Consider the following 24,487-nt stretch of genomic DNA (forward strand, 5'->3'; position numbering starts at 1 on the left):
TTAGCAAGCACCACTAATATACACAATGTAAACAAAACAAAACTCACTCTGAAACCATGTACTACTTGTGTTATAAGTTACTGGCCTAAATAGAGGTTGCATGGTATGAAGTTCTGGACAAAGACAGATAAATGAATGAGTACTCACAAGGGCTTCATTCCTTACCCAATACTTAAAGAGGAACTTTTGATGTCCTAGTAGTTCAATGAGTGTCATTACAAAGCTAAGCCTGTCCTGTCTAATGAGAGACACTTCAGGTTTAGCCAGAGTCAGACCACACCTAAACACTTTAAAGCAGATCTAATGGAGCAGGGAGTGTCCGTCTGAACTCCTGCATACTTATTAGGCATGCTTGGGCGTATCCAACTGGCACCTGATTGGTGTGACATTTTCATTAATTTTTTTAAATACAAATGCACAAAATATTATATAAAAATGACCAAAAACAGAATAAAGCGTTCATGCCTTGGCAGGTAAGAGCAAACTCTATTAGCCGCTTCACACTTATTCCCATTTATGAAAAAGAAATTAAGTTTAAGAGCACTTAAACAGTCCTGCATGTCAAATAATAAACAGAGTGCAGAAAGACATACAGTAATGATGCTGATGGGCAACGGTTCCATTGATAGGTGTAAAGCGTCTAGCAGTGGAAACTGTAAAGTGGTTGTGGTGCTGTGGGAATGCAGCCTTTCCAATAAGCATAACTGGAAAGCTGGTGCGGAAAAGCTACTATGCCATTTCTTTTTTCCCCTAGTGCCTTTGAGAATGAAAGGCCATAAAATATTACAGTATGAACAAAGTAAGTATTCTTACTCCAGAGAAAGCTGGACACAATTTATTTGCAGGATCAGACACAAAAAGACTTTCTGGTTTATTTTATTTCTACAATCATATAAATAGTGACAGGAAAAAAAAAAACAGCCAATGTACTTTCCAACATCACAAAAAGCCATTTCCTCTAATTTCATAATTTGGAAAATATGTTTGGTTTATTTTATATAACTATTCTTCCCTCTGTTTTATGTGTGGCTGCAATCTAAGCAGAAACATGAACCATTCAAGACCAAAAAGGGAAATAATTTCAATATGAAACTTTATCTGGACATAAGAATCAATAACTAGCTGCCAATGATTATCACAGCATGTGTATTTGTTGTCCATACTGTGGTGTTAGATCATTCAAATTACCCTAAAAAATAATGTATTTAATTAGAACCAAGGAAATTTTTAACCATTTTTAACTGGCATCTATGTACTTTTGTACTGTATGTCAAATAATGTTGGTACCAAGTTGGGTTTCCTCTTCATGTCCATTGCAAAATGCTGAAGCCAAATCCGTTAAGAACCACTGCTTTATAGAGGAAAAAATACTATTTTTGTCAATAAAACCCTGTCAAGGCAAAACTATTTTCCTGCTCTGACAAATCCCATTAAATGTGGGATTAAATGCTCTTTAAGACATGGGTGTGTTTTGATGCTGAAACCCAATCCACCCTGGACAAGTGAGCCCAAGGGAGCGAAGCCCTGTCAGTTTGTCTCTGCTGAACATCAGTGCTGTTCCATCTTCCAAAGAGACAACCATTCCAACAAAAACACACTGCTAGTCACGTCCTGAGCTACCATGTTCTGACACAAATCTTTAGATAAAGAACTGAAGATGAAACTGTCTAGACAGGTCTGCTGCCACTTATTCCCCCTTCTACCGATTTATGCAGAGATTAGGAAGAAATATTACGTCATATGTTAAGCATTTGAGATCATCACACCCATTTAATGAAAATACAGATTTTCTCTGCTGGGTCACGTTGTGGAAATGCTAACAAAATAATGGAAAGAAGCTTTACAGCATCATGACAATTCGCTTTAATCAAGCTTTCACTATGGACATTTGGGTTCTTGGGAAAAAGTTTCTGCTTGATTGCAGAGCAAAGATGCAAGTGAGATCTAAAAGGATGGCTATATATTCAGGCCAGGTTTTGTTTGGGCTTTTACCCTAATAATTCTCTCATCTAAGCTGTGTATTTGACCTCAAAGAAAACTGCAGGGGGAGTGGAAAGCAAGCAGTTTAAACAAACAGAAACAAACAGAATACACGCAAAGCCACATCCATCACAGACTTGGATGTCATACTGCTGTGCTGAAGTAGAGTAAGTCTTTGATTTAAGAATATAATACAGTTCAATAGCTTTCCTAGCACTAAAGGCTTCAATAAATCCATGATTTATAGCATGAAATCTACAGGAAATGCAAGATTTGTGTGTATCAGTTTCAAAGTGAGGTTGGCAGTTAACCAATACTCTGATGAGGGTAAAGAAGAGCACACATCAGGTATAACTATGAACAGATGGGAGGTTTTTGGCTTTATAGTCTACCGGGCAGTGGGAAAAAAAAGGGCTCAGGTTCTTCACGACTAGACTACAGTATGCAAAGTTCTGAAATCTGGATGGGGTGTGAAATTATGTGCGGTGGAGGTCCTGAGTTTCTTCTGGGCCCTGACATGCTGACCTCAGCCGGATATTTGCTTCTTCATTTTGAGTCAAATTCAAGGTCCGCCCTGAGACTCAATCACTGCTGACACCTGCAACAGCACCGCAAGGGACGTTTTCTCATTTAATACTTCCACATTAATCAAATGGAGAGATTTCACATGCTTCGTGAAGAATCATTCAACATTGTCTGGAATAGATCTAATTTTCTTTCCATGAAACGGAATCTAATTATATATATATATATATATATATATATATATATATATATATATATATATATATATATATATATATATATATATATATATATATATATATATATAATAGTGCAACAAATTGTCCATCATTTAAGAACACTTCTATTATTGTAAATATCTATTATTCTATATTAAGTTTATTATTATTATTGTATTATTTTAATTATGATATCTTGAAATAAAATGAATCAGAAATGTCTTGCTCATTCAAACTGCATGTGACCTCGATTATTGCAATAAAAAACAACAAAAGTTTGCACCAATCAATGGTTCAAAAATGATTAATATATATATATATATATATATATATATATATATATAAATGCCACAGTTATTATAGGTAATAAAGTCAAGTAGTTTATTCTGGAAAATATAAAATAAATAGAAATTTCCATGTAAATCTCTAAATTTGGTCAGTCTAATCGAGTTATACCTTCTACAGCAATTTTTTCCTTAAACTGAGAATTCTGTCATAATTTTCCCACCCTCATTTAGCAGAAATCTATTCACCAAATACAGAGTGGAAACGTAGATGTCATACAGAGTCTAATCATTAAAAATAGTACATATTACCCCCAGTAGAGGGCAACATCTGCCCATTTCTGGAATAGTATTTATATTGTTGATACTTGTCATAACAGCATGTTTTGGACAAAATTAAGGTAAGTAAATACTGACAAAATATAATTTTTTGTGTAAACTAAAGCAGAAAACAACCATTTAGTTGTGAAGATACAATAAATAAAGGCAAAACACATGACAGAAAAGAGCTTCAGGTCGCATGTGGTATCATGTTCCCTAAGTGAGTAGAGAGGATGTCCCATTGAGGACAGTAAGATGAGAAACTATAGGTCCCTGCAGTGGATGCATGCCAACACAGGTGTGCTGAGAACAATAAATGAAAATCTCTCTCGTGAGACTATGGTATTGTCCGGAGTCTGTTCAGAGGGAAACTGGACACTATATGAAGACCTTTGGTTAATCATGTACATCTGCAGTTGATTCAGGGGAGAATTCACTTGTATGCAAGGTAATTTAGTGACAAAAATTGTTTGTGTAAGTAAGTTTGTGATTCTGGGGGATGGCCTGGACAGAGTTTTAGCCTTTAGTCGAGTTTCATGCCACTAATTGAGCCTAACACTGGATTTCCTGTTAGTTAGCTTATTCAATTCAAATCAATTTACATTTATTTGTGTAGCGCTTTTCACAATACACATCATTTCAAAGCAGCTTTACAGAAAGTGCATTATTCACTGAACTAGACCTAGAAAACACTTCTAAAATTACCTGGCATTATTTCAAGAAATACAGTGTCTCCTTTTCCTAATTTATCATCTAGGTTGGAAAAATGGCATGTTTATTTTTACAACAAATTTGGATGGATGGATGGATGGATGGATGGATGGATGGATGGATGGATGGATGGATGGATGGATGGATGGGTGGATGGGTGGATGGATGGATGATACAGAATTACACCACAACGTAACCTACATAACAAACCTGCACATGTATGTGGCTTTTAAAAATTATAGATTGCATAGATTCCGTCAGGAGAATAATGATCCTCATAAACTCTTGATTGCTTCTATACTTTAGCTTAGTTATTTAATATTAAGGTTTATATTTTGGAATCCCCACAAGAGAAGCCTCTAATTAATCAGGCTAAACTTTCTTACTGTCCTACTGCTGAAAAATGTGTTTGTGTGATTTTATCATCTGGGATAAAAAAATTCCTGCCAAAAACAAAATTCTGGACAAGCTTCCTTTTCTATCTTCAAGAAACCCAGTGCCAACACAGAATGCTGATCTCCTAATAAGCCATTATCTGAGCAATATGAGCCTTGCTGCAATTCCCTCACAGGTAAGTGACTTCCCAAGTAATACCCCATCATTACAGACCAGAGACATAAGCAAAGTAAGGAATGAGAGGGAAAGAGAAAAGAGAAGGACTAATTTCACTAATGACTAATTTAATAAGAGTTAAGATTTTACACAATGCTACAGCTACTATTCTAGCACATGAATGCTTTTCCCCTGCACATGACTCCAATCAGATTTCAGTTCATGGCAGGGAAACATAACTCATTCACATATATTTCAGCAGGTTTTAGAGGAAGTTGGATGTCTTCCAGACACAAATGCATGAGACTGAACATGCACGTCTTGACATCTTGATAGCAGGCGTCATATAGTCCAGGAGTAAAGATTATTGTCTACTATATGAAGTGAACATTTACTGAACCAAGGCTTGGTAACACTCACATATACAAATTCTATCTTTGTAAATACTAATACAAATACTAAATCAAACAGCATGTGAAGTAACTCGGGATGGGAATCGTAAAGAAAGTAACAATTTTGGTTCTGATTCCTGTTTAATTCCACATGTGGTGGTGTTTTTAATATGATTTAAGAGAAACCATGTACAAATGCATAAGTCAACACCATTGCTGAGTATTTTCTCCTTAAAACTGCAGTGGACCAAAGACGCGGTTTGAAATCGCTGGAGTTTCTGACGTCACAAACTACCTTGTAACCAATCACATCAAAGTGTGATCGTCAACAAGTGGTTCTCTGAGCTGGTGTGAGTGAGTGGAGGCGGGGATAATTTGCATATTCATAGACCCGCGTATACTAAATGAGGAAAGGGTGTAGAGTTACATTCAAGCGATTTTAAGGCATCACGTTTTTTTTTTCAAGGAAAAAACGTTTAAATGTGTCATTTTGTTGATCAAAGATGAGTTTTAAGGGATAAAATTATTGACTGCACAGGGACTTTAATGATTGCAGTTCTTTAACGATTCCATTAAAATATTTTTTAGTTATTTAAGAAATAAATATTTGGGGGGAATAAATGCAAAAATGATCATTTTAATAATGTAATTCATTAGTGTTGTTGCAGCACCGTTGAAGGTAGTGGCATGCTATTCCCCTTCACATCAGTGGAGGAATGCACTACAAAAACCGTTAACGGATTGATTCGTTCCAGTATTTTTTAATGAAATAACAAAGTACATTCACATGTATTTATTTCCAGAGCAATAATTAATTCCAGAGTCACTCGAGTATAAATTTCTGTTTTACAAGCACCTTAAGGCATCTATCACAGAAAGAGTGCACGACAAAAGAAATTAGCCACACTGCTGTCCAGTATTATTCAAAGCTGTCACTCTGCCTTGCATGGTTTTAATGTAAAGCTTCCAGATATATGAGTCCCTATAGACTTCATGCACCTGCTACTGCTGCTAATATTCAGAGGGTCTGTGAATTAAATTACAGCCATCAAAGTGTGTGGTAAGAGTGTTTAAGTTCATGAACAGGACACAACATTTTATGTTTTAAAATGTCTAAAGTATTTGAAAAGCATGCTCTACTGACTCATCTGTCTCTACTAATGCCTTCAGAATACTTTTATGTCATTGGTAAGTATTTGTGGAATAGTCAGCAGCAAAAAAACACTGCTACTGCACCTAATGACAATAAACACAAAGATACAAGTAGATACCAGCAAGAATACCATTTATTTTCTTTTTTGGGAACAGGAAAATGACAATGCTACATGAAACTTAAAGCGCCATTAAAGCGGTATACACTAGCAAATCTCAACTGCCTGATTGTCGATATCATCACAAAATGTAAACTATATTATCACCTTGCGACATATTAAAAGTTTGAAATAAATTACATCCAACTTTATATACACTACACTTGTCACAAAATGTAAACTATATCAATCACAATTCTATATATAAAAAGTTGGATATGTGGCATAAAGAATACTCATGTAATGCGTACTGTGTACTGTACGATATAGCAAACCTCGACTGCATGATTGTTTATATCGTCGCAAATTCGAAATATGTCAACTAGATTATTTATTGCCCAGCTCTTTATAAATGGTTGGATATACAAATATGCCTAACTTTATATGCATTCATGTAGGGTGATATACTGTATACTATATAGCAAATCTCAACTGATTAATTGCTTATATCGTCACAAAATTTAAACTATATTGTTGCCCATCTCTAATCTGCTAAATGCAACTAATAAGGCATTAAGGGATTAAGATATGAAGATATTATAAACAGCAACATCATGATTTTCAGTAAAGCTGCTTTGAAACAATGTATGTTGTGAAAAGCGCTATACAAATAAACTTGACTTGACTCAAATGTAATTCAGTGACTCTAAAGTCTTCTGTTCCACAGAAGAAAGTGGCAAACGTGACTTTTCATTTTATGGTAAACTATCCCTTTAAAACAAGATCACCCAAGATATAAAATGAAATTCTGTTGAATCAAATCTTTATCTGAATAAAAAGCTGGGTTTTTTGGCAGTCACCAAAGTTCTGCCCACAGACAATCATCAATGCTCTAGTCTCCTTTGTGTCCACATGCCCTTTGACCTCAGCGGCACAGATCCTTCATGTTGTAAACATAGCCCTGTTTGCTGAAGGAAACACTAGCCTGTTGCATATTCCAGGATTACTTAAAGACTCAGCAATAAAACTAGCACTAACTACTGTATAATGTCCAAGATTCCTGAACTCAAAACAACCTCAGACAGTCTAATGTTAAAACCATCAATTATGCTTTAGCAACTGAAAATATTGCAAGAGAGAAACTGTCATGTTCATTATGTCCATTGAAAATTAGATTCACAGCTTCTCCATGTAATGAAATCCATTGAGGGAACCACATCAAGACTACACCAGACACCTCGGTCAAGGCTATTTGACACGGATTGCTTTAGATGTGATTCATGACGCAAAGTGCATCAAGGGACCACAGAGATTTCCAGTGTGCCATCCTCAAAACCAGTTCAAACAAAATAAACACCTTTATTCTTGTATTTACATTGTTATACAGAGACACCTCGCAGCATGAGCTAAAACGCAGCTTCACTGTATATGATCAAATATATTTAAGATAAAATTTCCACGTATAAAATTTCATCTTAACACAATAATAAGGCCACCCAGAATATGTGATTTTCGCGCATGTGTTTGTGTCAGTAGTTCCTACGTTTTTCATAAACTTAGAATCAGTTTTAGTATGAAAGGCATTAGGGAATCATGATTTATTTGTAAAATGTTTGTACACACAAATTTCACACAAATTTGTGCGCAATGTGCATACATGCTTAGTAAATTGAGACCCAGTGTTCTAGCCTTTGAGTAATTAGCTCAATTATGATGAAATCAGTTACTGCTATGGGGCTTAAAGTGATTTTTGAAACTCAAACTGTCAAGTAAAACGGTTAATCTGAAGTACATCCGAAAAAATTCCGTGACAAATCTCATTACATGAGCGAACAGGTTTTCCCTCTATTGCGATGAATAATTGCACACCAAACTGTTCTTCTACCACTCCTAGAATGATAAATTATCAGATCAGGAAAAAATGGATAATGCTATTACCGTAAAAGAAAGGGCTTTTGTTGTGCCATCAGTTAAAGACAAAAAATTCCTAAAATGTTCTTCAAGACAAATGGACAGCACAGGACACAAAGCAGTGTAAATCTGCTGTCCATTTGTCTTGAAGAACATCTTGGGAATTGTTGTCTTCAACTGATGGCACAACAAAAGCCCTTTCTTTTACAGTTGGCAAACATGAGAACTGGGACTTGGGGATTTTATTTTGCCCTGTTGTTGATGATTCTAGCTGTTGTTCAGCCAAAACGCTCCCTCCAGCTTGATACATGTGGTGTGATCAAACTCTGAGGATTGTGAGAGAATACCAAAGCATGTCCTCCAAACATTTGTTCTATCTGGGTTCAGAGAGCTATGAGGTCACATCTCTGGCAGGATTAATACGAGGTCTGCTCAATGATGTGAATGTCATAAAGGGCCACCGAGCAAACACTCCATTTGACTACAGGAATGAGAGCCATTCCATCAGACCCGCGAGACAAAAAAGGTCAGTAACATCACGTCCATAACTACAGGTCCTGAAGCCCCATGGGCAACATCACATGCAATCTTCAAAAGGCAGCAGATCTGTAGAGGGAGACAGACCACCTGCTGAGGTTTATGTGTCCAACACAATCATTTGACTTAAAAAACAGAGGTCAGGGGAGGCCAGAAGGGAATAATTAAAAATACCAAAAATCGTATCAAAATTGACAAAAAATGTAAGAATTGTTTATAGTAATTATAGTATTATCAGCAAACATGAAAATAAAATCGGGCAAATAAATATCTTACAATAACTTAGAAAATATAAAAGCAATAAACATACTGTGAATTGTCACCATCCAAGGCTACTAAACTGAGCAGTCAGAACATCTGAATCACCTCACATCACACTCTCACTGACCCTTAATAACTTTAGAACTATGAGGGATTACTTTGGAAAAAGATTTCCTCTCATATTTCCAGGAAAATAATCTAAAGTTACCTTTGCAAATAACACACAGCATCCCTTTGGAAAGAATGGAATTCTGACAAGAAGGAAACTGTGGGACAGTGTTTAAACTATATAAATGGAATTACATTTCTGGGATATTGACCATACATCCAATCCAACATTTTTGCGATTCTGTTGTTTCTTTGGGGAGCTTTCCAAAAACTACATTAAATCGGTCCAACTTTGCAACTTTACCATCAAAATAAAGTGTTACCAATCTTTTCCGCATTTTTTTTAAAACATTTTCTACAAACTGGAAAAACTACAGTTTTGGTGGAACCTAATTTAATTTGAATCAAATTAAGTAGATTAATCTTTTCTACAAATATAACTTGGATGGATTTGCTTGAATGCCTGTAAAACACTTCCATGATTTGTCACACGGTCTTAGAAAACTCGTCCGGCAGGATGTGTCTGCACATAGTTGGCTTTCGTCCTGTGGGCTCTGCCAGCTATACTTTACTTTACAACACATACTTTACCAGTGCCCACTTTTGATAGAGCTATTAGAAGAACATCAAAAGATGTCATTTGGTCAAAAAAATACTAGGACACTAACTAATTAAATGTTTTAAAACCTGCCAATATGCTAGACACTGCAGTACTGGACATCTACTTTGTTATTATCATGCTAGCATGCTAACCTACAATCTGCTCATGATGAATCTGTTAAAGACAAGCTGTTCTTTTCACAAAAAGTAGTTAACTATACAAATTAACTGCCAAACAAAAAGTAACTACGTTGAGGCTACATGAGGGGAGAATATTAGGCTATTTAAAATACTTAACTAACAAATGGGAGACCAGCTAAACCAGCCCAAACACACTAATATGAGCAAACTTTTTCTTTTTTTCCCATTAAACTTGTATGTAAAATTGCACTTAAAATACTAGAATAAACCATAATTTATAAAAAGAAATGAATTTTTGTGACTTTTCAAAACCACCTGACACTGAATTACATTTTTACACCTCTAAACATCCAACACTGCAGTGGTTGATATGAAATACAATAACACATCAGGCTTTTTGTTTCCTTATTGTCTAACACTTTGTGCAGCAGCCAGAATGTCTTTGGTAACCTGCATGTTTTTCCCACCCACACAGACAATGCAGCTGTGCAGATGGACCCCCGAACCCTCTTGAGATCTGCTCTAAATCACAGTCACTTCACAGAGAAGCCTGACTCTCTTCCAGAACTTTATTCTCACACTCACTTCTACAGCGATGCCATAAGGGAACACTGATCATACAGTGTAAGGAGAGGGATTTAACTGCCCTATCAGCCCTGCTGTGACCTTAGAGTGCTTGTGTTCTACTGATGCACCTGGAAGATATTCTGTAGGAAAGCAGTGGAAGTGCTGGGCAACAAAATGAGCAAAGCAGAATGAACTGACTGAGAAGACCAGAGGATTCAATAATGAAAGTGAGAAGCCCTTTGGGAGGATAACATATATTCTGATACAGGGGTTTGAGGTGCTTCATAGCATGTTGAATTTCAAAGAAAAATGTGGTGAAACAGCTGGTACTGGATGAAATACAAGGTTCTGCTGCACTGTAAAGTACTAAAAAGGTGTTTTTTACAATGAATGTGACATGTAAATTTGTGACTAAATCAAATAAGCTCTGTCAGCTGCAGTAAAATAACTTCAGTCCTGCAAGCTGCTGTAAATTGCAAAATTCCTTACATTTTTTAAACTGTCAGAACTCACGACACTTACATATCTGACTAGCACTGTGCGAGTAAAATGTTTCCAGCAACAAACAATATTTCTGTCCACAACAAACATAAAACAGTCACAACCAATAACCAACATAAATTACAATTCTATTGTACAATACCTATTTTGTCTAAATAAATTACAAATAAAAAAAGTGCATTTAGGTATCACATTATAATATAAAGTATAAAAATGGATATTCATTTTGAGATTTGCTAAAGATTACATTTAACAGTGTTAAATTATCTTTGTTTTTAAAGATTTACTTTAAGATAGCGTTCAATAAAGCAAGAGGGGGGAAGTGCACCAGAAACTATATAATCTGTGAGTTGGGACATCATATACAAATATTACATTAGGTATGTTAATATTTCTAGTCTATTATCACATTTTAAATAATAATAATACATTTAATTTATAATGCGCTTTTCTAAAACCCAAAGCGCTAAGACTCCACAATAGAACTCCAGTATCGTTAAAAGCAGTGTAAAAACACCAACTAATAAAATCAATACTGTTTAAGAATGAATAAATTAAATAAAAAAAAGACGGACGGAGGAGCGGCAGCCAACATGCGCCAGCGCTCTCTTCACCGGAAGTGTTTGTAAATGTAAATCAAATTAAATGTAGCATCATAAACATCTGCTTTGTACGTTAAATATGAAATGGATTCATTTGACACATCTGGTCACACAAGAGACACACTCAGTAGTAACAAATAAAGGAAGGAAAACAGCCTTTCATGTAAGTGTTATTATGAGTGATGGAACACAGTCTGTTTAAATGCATTACACAAGCCAACTGACATTCATTGAGTGCTTTAAGAATGAGATAGAGCCTTAGTTCAAAGCTCAGATAACTTGTACTCACCATACTGACAGCTGGATCCATTGAATCCGGGGAGGCAGTCACACAGTTGATGCACGTGGCCTGTACACACACCCCCATTAAAGCACACACCGTAAGTGCAGAGAGCTGGAGCAGGAAAAAGAGATTTAGAAGCAGACAGTCCAATCATTCTATGGGGAAATTTAACAGGAAAAATACATCTTCACAGAAAATATTAAAAGTTGGTTTAACAAGAAGATCAAATTATTCATTCAAATGTCCTGCAAGAGCAACGATCCAGGAGCATGTCACAGAGCAACTTCTCCCAACGATCCAAGAACCTGTCACAAGGCAAGAGTGATAATTAAGTGGCTCGGAGATCATTACATTACAATTCTGGATACGTGGCCAGGCAACTCCCTGGATCTTAATCCCAGAGAACCTGTGGTCAATCCTCAAAAGGCGAGTAGACAAGCAAAAGTCCACAAATTGTGATGAACTCCGAGCACATAATAAGACAAGAATGGATCGCCATCACTCAGGATTTGGCCCAGAAGTTGATATCCAGCATGCCAGAGCAAATTACAGAGGTTATGAAGAAGGGTCAACACTGTAAATATTGACTGTTAGCATATTGAATGTTTTGAACAATATAAGCCTTTAAAACTTCTAAAATGCTTATCAATTGTTTACCATATAAATGTGTGAAAAAATAATCTACAAATACTGAAGCAGCAAACTGTGTAGAAGACAAAATGTATGTCAATGCCAATACTTTTGGCCAAGGCTGTACAGCTGTCTCTTGCCACTGCCTCTGATGATCACAAAGGTGCATTGTATCCTAGCTCACTGCAAGAAGAGGTCACAAAGCCTTCCAGATTCTTACAAGGCCACTGATGAGAAGTTAAGCTCTGCCTTTCAATGGCCTTAAAGCATTAAAACAAGCAAAACAAAATGAAGCAGAAGTGACAGTGACCTACAGAGATTTATCTATCTAATAGTATCTTTTCAATTATTCTCATGGATTTCAACACCTCACTGACTGAATCCAATGCACAATGATTTACTATTTGATTGTTAGAGAATATAGTTTTATTGTGCCCAAACAACCCTGAACCATCCTGAATCAAAATAAAGAGTCTATTGAAATAAGCATCTGATGAAAAGATGATTTATGTGATTGACAATGGCAGCAAATCCAGAATCCTTCTCAAGGAACTTCCAGAGAAGAACAGGAATCGAATTAATCATGAAAGCCGTTCACTACACAATCCTTCAGTGAATTATGTTTATAAATTAACCTCAGCCTTGCAGGTCTACACTTTATCACTTTAATTTCATGTCATTTAGATATCTATTTAATCAGAAATTGACTGTACAAACACTTACGATAGATGCAGCCTTCCTCTGCATTGAGCTGGGACCATCCAGGACAGCATTTGTACATAGTCTTAAAGTCTTGTCTGTAGACTTGTCTGAAGCCCATGTAGTAGGCAGTCCTACAAAGTGATTAGAAGATATGATTACTGCAAAACAACGTTAGTAAAAATTGGAGACAAATAGCAGAGTCTCACGGACAATGAAAATGAAGAGAGAGTGGTGTAATAATCGACTTCTGAAAAGATAGATTGCTCAGTCTAAACCCCAATTAGTTCAGTATTTGTTCAGTGCAATGGCAGCATTTAGCAAGCCCAGTGCCTGTTTCATGAGGGCTATTCAATCACCTTCCATAATTGCCAAGGGAGTTGATGGCTCTGAGAGTCTTGAGCTTCCTTTTGATTCCTGAAGCATCTGAGACCCTTAATAACCATCGTCTCTCAACAAAAGGATCAGTTTCTAACTGCTGTCTTTCTCTAGCCCTCTGCCCATTCTCAAAAGCGGCTAGAAGTTGGCTGGCACTGAAAGGTGTGCCAATGAGAAATGGCTGTCAGGCTAAAAAAGGACTATTGATAGTGATTCAGGAGAGAGGGATTCTTTGCTGCACGTAAAACCTAGAACCTAGAACTTTTAAAATATCATAATCGTTGTAGCTGTATTCAGCCTGACAACAGTTTAACCGGCTCTTCAATCTGACAGACAAATAAACAAGTACCTCCTCTCATAGTCCATACACCAAGCATGACCTGTGCATCCTTGTCTCCAAACCTTCACCATATGTGTAAAAGCCTGCACACATGGCTGTTTCTCAGCTGTGATGACTCTCTCCTGCTCTGAGCAGACATTTGGCCTGAACAAAAGAGAACGAAACAATCACTTTCCATTTAAAGTGCATATAATGCAGCTCATTACAAAACAATAACTGGAAATTGATGTGTAATCAGTTACTAATACTATTATAATATAGTATTAGAAACGTTTAGGCTATTTCAAAATGGGAAAACTTTATACTATATATTTAATAATAATTCACAGTTCTGTAAGAATCAAAAGATGATTACAATTGAAATGTCATTCTTTTTTAATTAATTAATATTTTTAGAAGAAAAAAAAACGTTTCAAGAAAAGAAACATTACAATCATCATGCAGCCAATAAAATCACAAAATTAAAATAAAAACATGAATATCTACATGATACTTACATGAAAGGCTGCAGAGCTCGAAGACAGCGCGATGAAAGGATCTCTGCAAACAGGAATAATAATAATATCACCGCGTGTACATCCATGTCAGTGTCTGACAGCACTTTACTTTTCCATACTCCTTCAACTGAGAGTGTTCAGGTTTCATCTGTAAGCCAGCAAATAGCTCAGTAGGAACCGCATGTCTGGTACAGTTCAGCTGAGTGTTTACTACAATAGCATTTACAGTAACGTGTTACATGAGGAGGCGATATTTTTATTTTAGTTTTACATAATGATGAGCAAAGTTTCCAAGTTTTTGCCCATCTCTCTAAAAAAATTTTTTTAATTATCTTAATTGTAGGCTAGTCCTGTTTTATTTATTATTTATTTTTTGTTCAGTTGCATCGCAAACGTGTTCAAACTTTGAAATGAGTTTAGCAATAAAACAGTTCGGGATGCAGAAAACATTGAGCATACCGGTATGTACAAACAAACTGTAAGTTTGAAATTGTCTTTATATTGTGCTGCCACCTAATGGCACTTTAGGAACACTGCACTAGTTAAAACGACAATTAAACCCCTCACAATTCAGGTTCCAACGTTTATTACGCATTTATTTAAATTTCATATTTATAGAGTAAAATAATTTAATATTATAATGTATATTAAAAGAAATGTTAAAGAACGTTAGGAGACACCTTCTGTTCTGCAGGTCTTTCTGCTTAAATTTTTTTTTGGCGTTTCATAATATCGCCCATATTTTATAACAACTTCTTTATGATTCTGCTAGTAGTTTTAGTTAATAAACTGCCTATATTTTACATTGTGCAATGTGCAGGTGCACATGACCCAATAAGTCCAGTCATAGGCAGCACGCGAATGCCTGATGTTAATTTGTTGAGCAGCGGTTCTCGCCGGTAAATATAATTTCATTTAAAGTACTTTTTGTATTTCTATAATTAAACTAAAATATAATATCAAATAGAATGGAAAGAATACACAAATCCCTTTTTATTAAGGTTGGCTGTTTGGGTCCTTAACCGCAGAGAATTGTGGGAGTTGTTCCTCTGCAGCAATGGCTTGGCTTGTAGTCAGATTAGCAATATCGCTGTCTTTATTATATACTGCATCGGCGGTATTTGAAGACCAAGTTGGAAAATTTGATTGGTATGTAAACGGGATTTGTAGCTGTGTGTTGGTTTCACGTGTAATCCATTGTGGGATTTCTGCGACTGTAAAAACAGCCGGTACTTTAAGCAGGCTGCTGACTGTTGGCAGCTACACCGGGCTGATTGTTAACATCACTCTCAACTCACTGCGATTTCTTTCAGGAGGGAACAGTTCGTCGGCAAAGTGCGTTTTGCCTTGTTTGACACTCATTCGCAAGCGTCTAAAAAGCTCCTGGTGGCAACTGACAAGAACGTGTTTGCTTCACTCAATTCAAGGACTGGAGACCTGTGTAAGTCTTTGCGCTCATTTTGCACATTAGATATTATATAGCTTTGTGTATAGAAGTTACGGTGAAAATGCTTTTTTTTTTTTCTAGAATGAGCGTCCAGAATAATGTTGCTCCAAAAACACGTTTTACGTGATAAAAACCCATAATTTAAAATCAGTGTCCTTTTTCTAATTTTTTTAATGACAAAATACATTTAACATGTCTGTCTGACAACGTGATGCATCATTTACATATGTATTTACATATGTGTTCTTTTGCAGTTGACAAATGTGCATTTCTTTAAAAAAAACCATAAAACCCATATAATAATAAGATATGGAAATAGAAATAAAACTTTTGATTATAATATAATAACTACTTGTTTGAGATCAAAGATGCTGTTTTACTGCTGTTTCTTTGTCTAATGTTGTGAACCTCTTCCTCGAACCTCTTGCATGTTCTGCTACTCATTTACTCAACATTTAAGGGTTGTGGGTTTGCTATTGTGTATGGTATAGTTATAAATCAACAGAAATAATCACAATAGTACCTTGTTTCTTACTGGTTTTTATGAATGGGTGTAGTATCTATCATACCTTATTCTCTATTACTTCATGATTAGGCTAACTAATTTACTGAATACCAAATGTATGTATTCATCTTGGGTTTCTGAATCATAATCAAAATAATCTAGGTGGAGAGGTTTGCATTATGGACGTCAAAATATGCCTACCTAAATAAACTTGTTAATTAAAATGTAAGGAAATTGGGTACTATACGGTTATCCGGACCACACGTGACCACAACCGCTCTTGGTTGGTCGTAACCCCAGTGACGGGTAGGTTTAGGGGCGGGGTTGGGGTAGGTCATCACATGTGGTCCGGATAACCATATAGTACCGGAAATTGAATTTGTTTGATCAATTCATTTAATAGTGTTTGTGAAATGTTTTTAATTCTTGCAGTCTGGCGTCATGTGGATAAAACTGGACCAGAGGGCCATATTGATGCGCTGCTTATGTATGGACAAGGTAAGCATGTGTTGAAAAGTGTGTGTGTACTGTGAAATTGGGCTTGGCTTTTGGCTCTTAAATGGTTCTTGTCTCTTAGATGCTGTTGTTGTTGTCGGGAATGGCCGTCTGCTTCGCTCCTGGGAGACCACAGTCGGTGGCTTGAAGTGGGAGGCAGTGCTTGATACTGGGAGGTTGTATTTCGTGTGTTTTATTGTGACCGTATCAGGTTTAACTGACGCATCAAACTGAGTTTCCTCTTTTGACCCCAGCTTTCAGGCCGCTGCCTTAATTGGAGTTCAAGACTTTGTGAAGTATGTTGCTGTGCTGAAAAAATCTGCCATCTCTCTCCATGACCTTTCAAGTGGCAGTCAGATATGGGTGGAAAACCTACCTGACAGGTGATGAGCAATTATTACTGATTATTCTGATTGCTGTGAAAATACTCTGCTAGAGATTAGTTCTAGCTCTCAACGACTTTTCATCTTTTTGCGTCCTACAGTGACACTGTTCAGTATCAAACTATTTATTCTGGTGGGAATGGACTGGTGTTTGTCTTGGGATTTGTGCCAAGCTCCCATATTGTTATTGTTGAATACAAAATTGAAGATGGAGAAATCATGAAGAAGGTATGTTTACAGTTTACAGCACCGTTCAAACGATTGGGGTCAGTAAGATTTGTTTTTAAAGAAATTAATACTTTTATTCAGCAAGGATACATTCAATTAACAGTGTACAGTCAAGATATTTATAATGTTACAAAAAATTACTTTTCAAATAAATACTATTCTTATGAACTTTCTATTCATCAAAAAAGCCTGAAAAAAAATGTATAATAGTTTCCACAAAAATATTAACGGTTTTCAACATGATTATAATGATTTAAATGTTTTCAACATGAGGATGATTACTGGTTTTAATGGATATTGAATAAATAAAATGCAGGCTTGGTGAACACGAGATGACTTTCAAAAACAAAACAAAACAATCTTACCGTATAATGTGACAATAATACATAATGAAAATAAATTGAGTTTTCTTATTGAGAGAGTCAGATTACATAGATAATGATACAATCAGTCACATTTGTTTTTCTTAGAAATCAGTTGAAGCCGCATGGATGTCAAGCTTGGAGAACAGCTGTGCCGTCATCAGCTCAGGGAACCTACTGTGTGTGGATCAGATCACACAGTCCTTGTACACTCTACCACTGCAGTCTGCAGAACCCACAGAAATGAGAACGATACACCTCCAGGTGCAGATGTCACTACATTTGTATTTAACGCACAGTGCTTCCTCAATCTTCTGTAATTATCTGTAATATCATGGATGTCTCTTCCCCCCCCCCCCCAAAAGACGCTAGATTTGGAGGTGGCATCTGGATTCCAGCCTGTTCTGACGTCCACTCAACCCAATCCGGCACAACCTCCTCTCGCTGAGTTTTTCCTTCAGCTCAGTCCAGATCATCACATCCTTCTGCAGCTCAAAGATGACCTCATCGCTCCGCTCCGAGACTTCAATCCAGTAAGAACTGATATGTCTCACACATCTAAGGCCACGTTCGCACTAGGGCTCTGAACCGGTTCAAGGAATTAAAACAAAAACTGGAAATGAACAATTTTATCAGGAACATAAAACAAAAATGAAATCGAAATCAAGTTGAATCTTTCTGAGCAGAAAAGCTTTCGCTTCGCATTGCCTTCGCTTGGCAATGGCATTGCTTTTGCATCTCAGGTTTTTCCAAGGATAAGTCACCAACCGTTAAAGTATTACATTTAAGTGAAAATTAGGTAATATCCAGTGTGGTGTGTTTTGAAACTAGTGAAAATTGCGGTAGAACCGCTACTAGTCAGAAAATGGAAGAAAAACAAAATGTTTTTAAGAATTAAACAAGTTAGTATTGTGGCCTTATATACGATCAGACACTTGCATGCGTCATTATGTTATTAACATTTTACCAAAATCAAGTAGTGGTAGTTGAGAGAATAAGGGCTTGACTCCCATTGCACGTTCATACAGTCAGTATTCAAGATGCTACTGTGAGTTGCAGTGTGAATGGGATATTTCGAGACTCACACCCATAAGTAAATGCGGTTGTCATTCCCAAAAATGGACCTAATAGCCTAAGAGTGGGACCAGAACCATTAAATTCCTTATAGAAATGAGTATTTTTGTTCATTCAAAGACTTAAAGCCCAATGTTCTTCATATTTCAGTCATATTTGGCTGCTTTTGCTACATCTGGAGAGAAGACATTTGCTGCTGTGATGACTCCAAAGAATGATACTGTGAGTCACATTTCAAAAACTCAACAAAAAAATGTCTTTCTATGTATATACTTGTATTGTAATGGTTTGTTATTCTTACTCAAGGCTTGCACCATTAACCTGTTCAGTGCTGACACTGGGCGAAGGCACCTTGACACTACCATTATCTACCACATGGACCCTAATGGAGGAAAGCCAAACAGAGTGAGGACTGATGCTGAAGCATATGAGTTTGAACGATTATAGGCCAATCATTTGTGTTGTAGATAAATTTGGTTTGTCTGTCCTTTAGTTATATGTCCACGCCTTTCTGAAGAAAGATGACTCTGTGGGCTATAGAGTCATGGTGCAGACGGAAGACCTTACACTCACCTTTCTACAGCAACCTGGTATGAACTACGCTGTGGAGAACGAGGAGTGCCACACTTATTTACCAATTTATTAATTACAATGAATTACAAATAAATAACTGTATTTAAAAACTATTTAATTCATATATGCATCTGACAAATGTATATCGAAACTTTTTGCATTTCAAATATTTAAATAATCATTTTTTAAATTATTATTTATTACATTTTAACTAAGTTTATTCAAATTAAATGAACTGCTTTAAATAAGTCAATACAGTGATTTGTCAATTTGAAACTGACTTATTTACATTTTTATTATTGAATTAATGTTGATAAATGATTTCTTCATTATTATTTTTTTAAGTGGCTCTCCTGGACCGCCATACTATACCTGTAAACAATGATGTAAAATTCAGAGAAATAATATGATGTTATTGATAATAGGATATTATTATTATTAATAATAATCATGCTCGTTATGAGGTAAAAAAATGTTTTTAACTGCTTTTAAATTTAAGTTTTCAGCCACTGCCAGCATTTTTGATAATTTTCACAAAACTTTCATGGCCCCCAGAATATTTAATTGTATGAATAGCTGAACATGCAGTATGTCAAAATAGAGAACAAAGCCCCCGCTTTTAAACAGAACAAAACAAAAGGTTTTATTCTAGCTTCATGCATTTTTTTTTTGGGGGGGGGGGGGGGGGGGGGGGGGGGTAATTTTTGTAAAAAATCTACATTTTGAACAAAAAGCTGAGAATTTTTTCTTTTCTTTCAAAGACTACAGTGTGCATAAGCAATGATTTGATCAATTGTGTCTGCTTCTTTGCCTGTTTTGATCAGGAGATTCGGTACTCTTTCAGAGCATGCATAATAGCGCCCCCACTACCGTATAACACTGAAAACACGGAAAGCTGGAAAATTCTGTCAGTTGCGGGAAAGCGTTGTCTCATAAATGACAGAAGATTGTCAATGGCGGGGAAAGAGTTAATATAAACAACAAAAGGCACGGGGTTGATTTTTGTGTTCTACTGTAGGCAGGGTAGTCTGGATGAGGGAGGAGGCCCTGGCTGATGTGGTCACCATGGAGATGGTTGATCTGCCACTCACTGGAACACAGGCAGAGCTGGAGGGAGAGTTTGGAAAGAAAGCTGGTAAAGTGCAACATAAATGGAAACCATTGTTTATGTCCTTTTTTGCTTATAACATGTTGTTTTTAGTCTTATTATTACATCCTGTCATTTTGGAGCAATCAGGTTAAGAAGAGTTAGTTCACAATATGAATACACACATCTTAAAGTCAACATGAAGTGTCATTTAAAAGACATTTTATTTTTATTTTATCCATCAGGAATTTATTTATATGAAAAGTTGTCTTTATATGACAGGTTTTTGATTAGAAAGTCATTTTTGCTTTTTTAAATACATAAACCAATTTAAAACATATTATAAAATAATATTGAACAATTTTGATTTCATGTTGACTTTAAAGTCTAAAATCTGTTTAGATTTAAACCCCTATACACATTTTCTATATATGTGTTATGTAAGCCTGTATTCTGTGTTTGTGATGTGTGTTGTGACGTTGCTGCTTTTGCTGGCTAAGCACAAAAAAAACCTTCTGTCTTACTCATCTGTCCTGTTTTCCATGGCGTGCCATTTCTTTCTGTATTTATTTCTTTCTGTGTTTTCTTTTGCACTCGCTGCACTCGGATCCAGCTATTCAAGGTAAAGTAGAGAGCTTCCTCTTGATTTTGCTTCTCTTCCTAATCCCCGTTTATTTTATGCAATGTCAGTGTCTCTAACTTTTAGACAATACATTGGCTCAAGAATGTTACTAAAGTAATGTTACAGCTGATTTGTTTTATTTATAAAAAGTCATCTCTGACACTTATCACTGATCTCTTGTTCCCTTCAGATGGGCTGTTACCCATGGTTCTCAAGCGCCTCTCTTCCCAGTTTATCCTGCTGCAGGCCTGGATGGCCCACCTCTGGAAACTCTTCTACGATGCCCGGAAGCCTCGCAGCAGCGTGAAGAATGAAGTCACCATAGACACACTGTCTCGGGATGAGTTTAACCTGCAGAAGATGATGGTGATGGTGACTGCCTCTGGAAAAGTAAGTTCGGAAAGCACAGATGTTGTTTTGTCCTTTTAGCTGTCCTGCCGGTAAACAAACGCGTGTCGTTTTTCTACACAGCTCTTTGGCATCGACAGTAAATCAGGAACCGTTTTGTGGAAACAGTATTTAGAAGACATTCAGCCCAACTCCATTTTCAAGCTCATAGTGCAAAGGACCACTGCCCATTTTCCACATCCTCCACAGTGCACACTTCTTATAAAAAACCAGGTAAGATTTTGAAGTTCGCTTTTTTTTATGGTCTAAAGCCATTTATTTGCTTTCTTGCTTTTTTGTTAGCTTGTTTACTCATTTGTGCATTTGTCTGTTTGTTTGCTAGTTTGTAAATTGTGCATTTGCTTGTTTGTACATTTGTCTGTTTGTTTGTTAGCTTAAGTTGTTTGTTTGCTTGCTTGTTAGTTTGTTTACTCATTTGTGCATTTGTTCATTAACTTGTCTATTCGGTTGCTTGTTCACTTGTTTTTTAACTTGTTCATTTGTTTTTGTTTATTTTAGGGCTGTTATGTGTTCATAATTTAAATTGGATTCAATATTGAACATAATTACTTTTTTGTGCTAAATTTAAAAATGGATTGTATTTATAGGACACGGGTCTTGGAAGCCTATATGTCTTCAATCCTATCTTCGGCAAGAAGAGCCACATTAGTGTCCCTGCTTTACCCCGACCTGTGCTTCAGACCCTTCTGCTACCTGTCATCGACCAGGACTATGCTAAAGTCCTTCTACTTATTGACGATCAGTACAAGGTAGGTATCCGTCCTTCTGACAAACCTTCTGTGTTCCTTGCAGAACGTGAACCCATTTCTTTTATTTTCTCTTTCAGGTCACAGCATTCCCATCTACTAAGAATGTCCTACAGCAACTTCAAGACACAGCATCTTCCATATTCTTCTACCTAGTGGACTCCAGTCAGGGAAAGCTGTCGGGTTTTCGTCTGCGCATGGTTGGTATTCATTCAGCAAACATACAGATAGAAAGCACTTTTGGTGCTGGTGTTCATAAGAGATTTTTGTTTTTTTTTTCAGGATTTGTCTACAGAGCTGATCTGGGAGGTGGTCATCCCCACTGAGGTGCAGAAGATAGTGGCTGTCAAAGGAAAGCGTGCAAATGAGCATGTGCATTCCCAGGGCAGAGTGATGGGGGATCGAAGCGTGCTCTACAAGGTACTACTGACCTTTATGACTGCTCTTATTGGCTAAATGAGATCACATTTCTAATCGTACGTCCTATCTGTTGTTTGTCTTACCTGTTGTTCCTCTGCAGTATCTAAACCCTAATCTCTTGGCTGTGATAACGGAAAGCACAGACATTCATCAGGAGCGCAGCTTTGTTGGAATCTTCCTGATTGATGGTGTGACTGGCCGTATTGTTCACGAGGCAGTGCAGCGGAAGGCCAGAGGACCAGTTCACTTTGTGCACTCTGAAAACTGGCTGGTGGTAAGTACACAGGCTTTGGTTTGTTTTTTAATTTTCCAGTGATAGATGTTATACACTACTACAGAATTGAACACTACTTTTTTGTGTTTTCTTCCTTGTAGTATGTGTACTGGAACTCCAAGTTTCGTAGAAATGAGTTTTCTGTGTTGGAGCTCTTTGAGGGAGCAGAGCTTTATAACAGCACAGTATTCAGCTCCCTGGACAGACCACATCCACCTCAGGTGCTGCAGCAGTCGTACATCTTTCCTGCTCCCATAAGCACTTTGGAGGCCACACTTACAGAAAAAGGCATCACCAGCCGACACCTCCTTGGTTAGTATTGATACAATTATTTTTATGTTATTGCTATTACAATATTATAAATGTATACTACTTTAAAAAAATTTAATTGAAACGCACTAAAATGTAAATTTGTGACACTGAAAAATGTGTGTAATCATGTGAGGCCACCAATGTGTTAGGGAATGGAATTCCAGAGGGTGGGGGCAGAGATACAGAAGGCCCTGCCACCGAACGATTTGTGCCATGGGACCAGCAATAGACCAGATTCAGAGGACCTAAGTGTTCAGATAGGGGTGTACTGGGTATGAATGAGGTCAGAAATATACCGGGAGCAAGACCATGGAGGGCTTTGAATGTGATGAGAAGTGTCTTAAATTGAATACGGCAGCCATTGTAGTCTTTGTAAAACAGGAGTAATGTGGGGAGATTTCTTGGTATATGTGAGGACCCTGCCTGTGGAATTCTGAATATATTGGAGCTCATTGTTGTAATTCTGGGTGTTACTTTTTTCATTATAGTGGGACTGCCATCAGGCAACATTTTATCCTTACCAAAGATGTTTCTGGACCCACGGAGACCAGAGATGATCTCAGAACAGAGTCGGTGGGTTCTCAAATAATATGTACTATGTTGAGAAAAATGTCACACACATGGTTTAATATGAATGATTAACAAATTGCTTGCTGAGTAACCAAGCTGAACAATGATTGTCTCACCATTTAGGGAAGAAAACCTCATACCATATGCTCCAGAAATGCCCATTCGTACAGAGTGGTTTATAAACTACAACCAAACTGTGTCAAGAGTAAGAGGCATCTACACTGCCCCCTCTGGCCTGGAGTCTACCTGTTTGGTAATAGTTTAGTCCATTTTTCAAATCACAGTATTAAGTAACTTTTTGTTGGTATGATTAGTCTTAATGCTCTTGACATTCATGTCATATTACATTATACATAGTCACACTGAATAATTTCCATTTCATTTCTTTATATCCTACAGGTGGTTGTGTATGGTCTTGACATCTACCAGACTAGAGTGTTCCCCTCCAAGCAATTTGATGTCCTTAAGGATGACTATGACTATGTATTAATCAGCAGTGTACTCTTTGGCCTCTTCTTTGCCACCATGATCAGCAAACGTCTAGCAGAAGTGAAACTGCTGAACAGGGCATGGCGATAAGACTCACCCTAATGGCCTGTTGACTTCACTCTCGCCCTCACTGCAATGTGGTTGACACATTGATGGCAGGAGACTAGCTGGTGACCGTGTCAAAACTGCAAGATCATTTGATAA

At 36.8% G+C, this 24,487-nt stretch overlaps 2 protein-coding genes across 2 annotated transcripts in view; one reads left to right on the forward strand and one right to left on the reverse strand.

The window, feature by feature from the left end:
* Window positions 1–14,540, reverse strand: part of megf6a (multiple EGF-like-domains 6a) — a 71,479-nt gene extending 56,939 nt beyond the window's left edge. Inside the window, exons 1-3 of the mRNA XM_079849595.1 lie at window positions 14,289–14,540; window positions 13,801–13,935; window positions 13,098–13,207 (exon numbers count right to left, since the gene is read on the reverse strand). Coding sequence (XP_079705721.1) covers window positions 13,098–13,207; window positions 13,801–13,935; window positions 14,289–14,374 — 331 coding nt within the window. The 5' untranslated portion in view covers window positions 14,375–14,540. The remainder of the gene's footprint in view (window positions 1–13,097; window positions 13,208–13,800; window positions 13,936–14,288) is intronic.
* A 778-nt stretch (window positions 14,541–15,318) lies between these two features.
* emc1 (ER membrane protein complex subunit 1) lies at window positions 15,319–24,485 on the forward strand. Its single transcript, XM_079849869.1, has 22 exons — window positions 15,319–15,437; window positions 15,602–15,729; window positions 16,673–16,738; window positions 16,818–16,911; window positions 16,990–17,118; window positions 17,220–17,346; window positions 17,817–17,972; window positions 18,074–18,241; window positions 18,933–19,004; window positions 19,089–19,187; window positions 19,276–19,372; window positions 20,374–20,490; window positions 21,255–21,454; window positions 21,536–21,685; window positions 22,060–22,221; window positions 22,299–22,418; window positions 22,501–22,638; window positions 22,739–22,912; window positions 23,014–23,224; window positions 23,713–23,797; window positions 23,918–24,047; window positions 24,194–24,485. The coding sequence occupies exons 1-22, from the start codon at window positions 15,346–15,348 to the stop codon at window positions 24,371–24,373; spliced, it is 2,895 nt and encodes a 964-aa protein (XP_079705995.1). The 5' UTR covers window positions 15,319–15,345; the 3' UTR covers window positions 24,374–24,485.
* The last annotated feature ends 2 nt before the right edge of the window (window positions 24,486–24,487 follow it).

This window comes from Squalius cephalus (assembly GCF_949319135.1).
Source record: "Squalius cephalus genome assembly, chromosome: 18".
NCBI classification, from domain to species: domain Eukaryota; kingdom Metazoa; phylum Chordata; class Actinopteri; order Cypriniformes; family Leuciscidae; genus Squalius; species Squalius cephalus.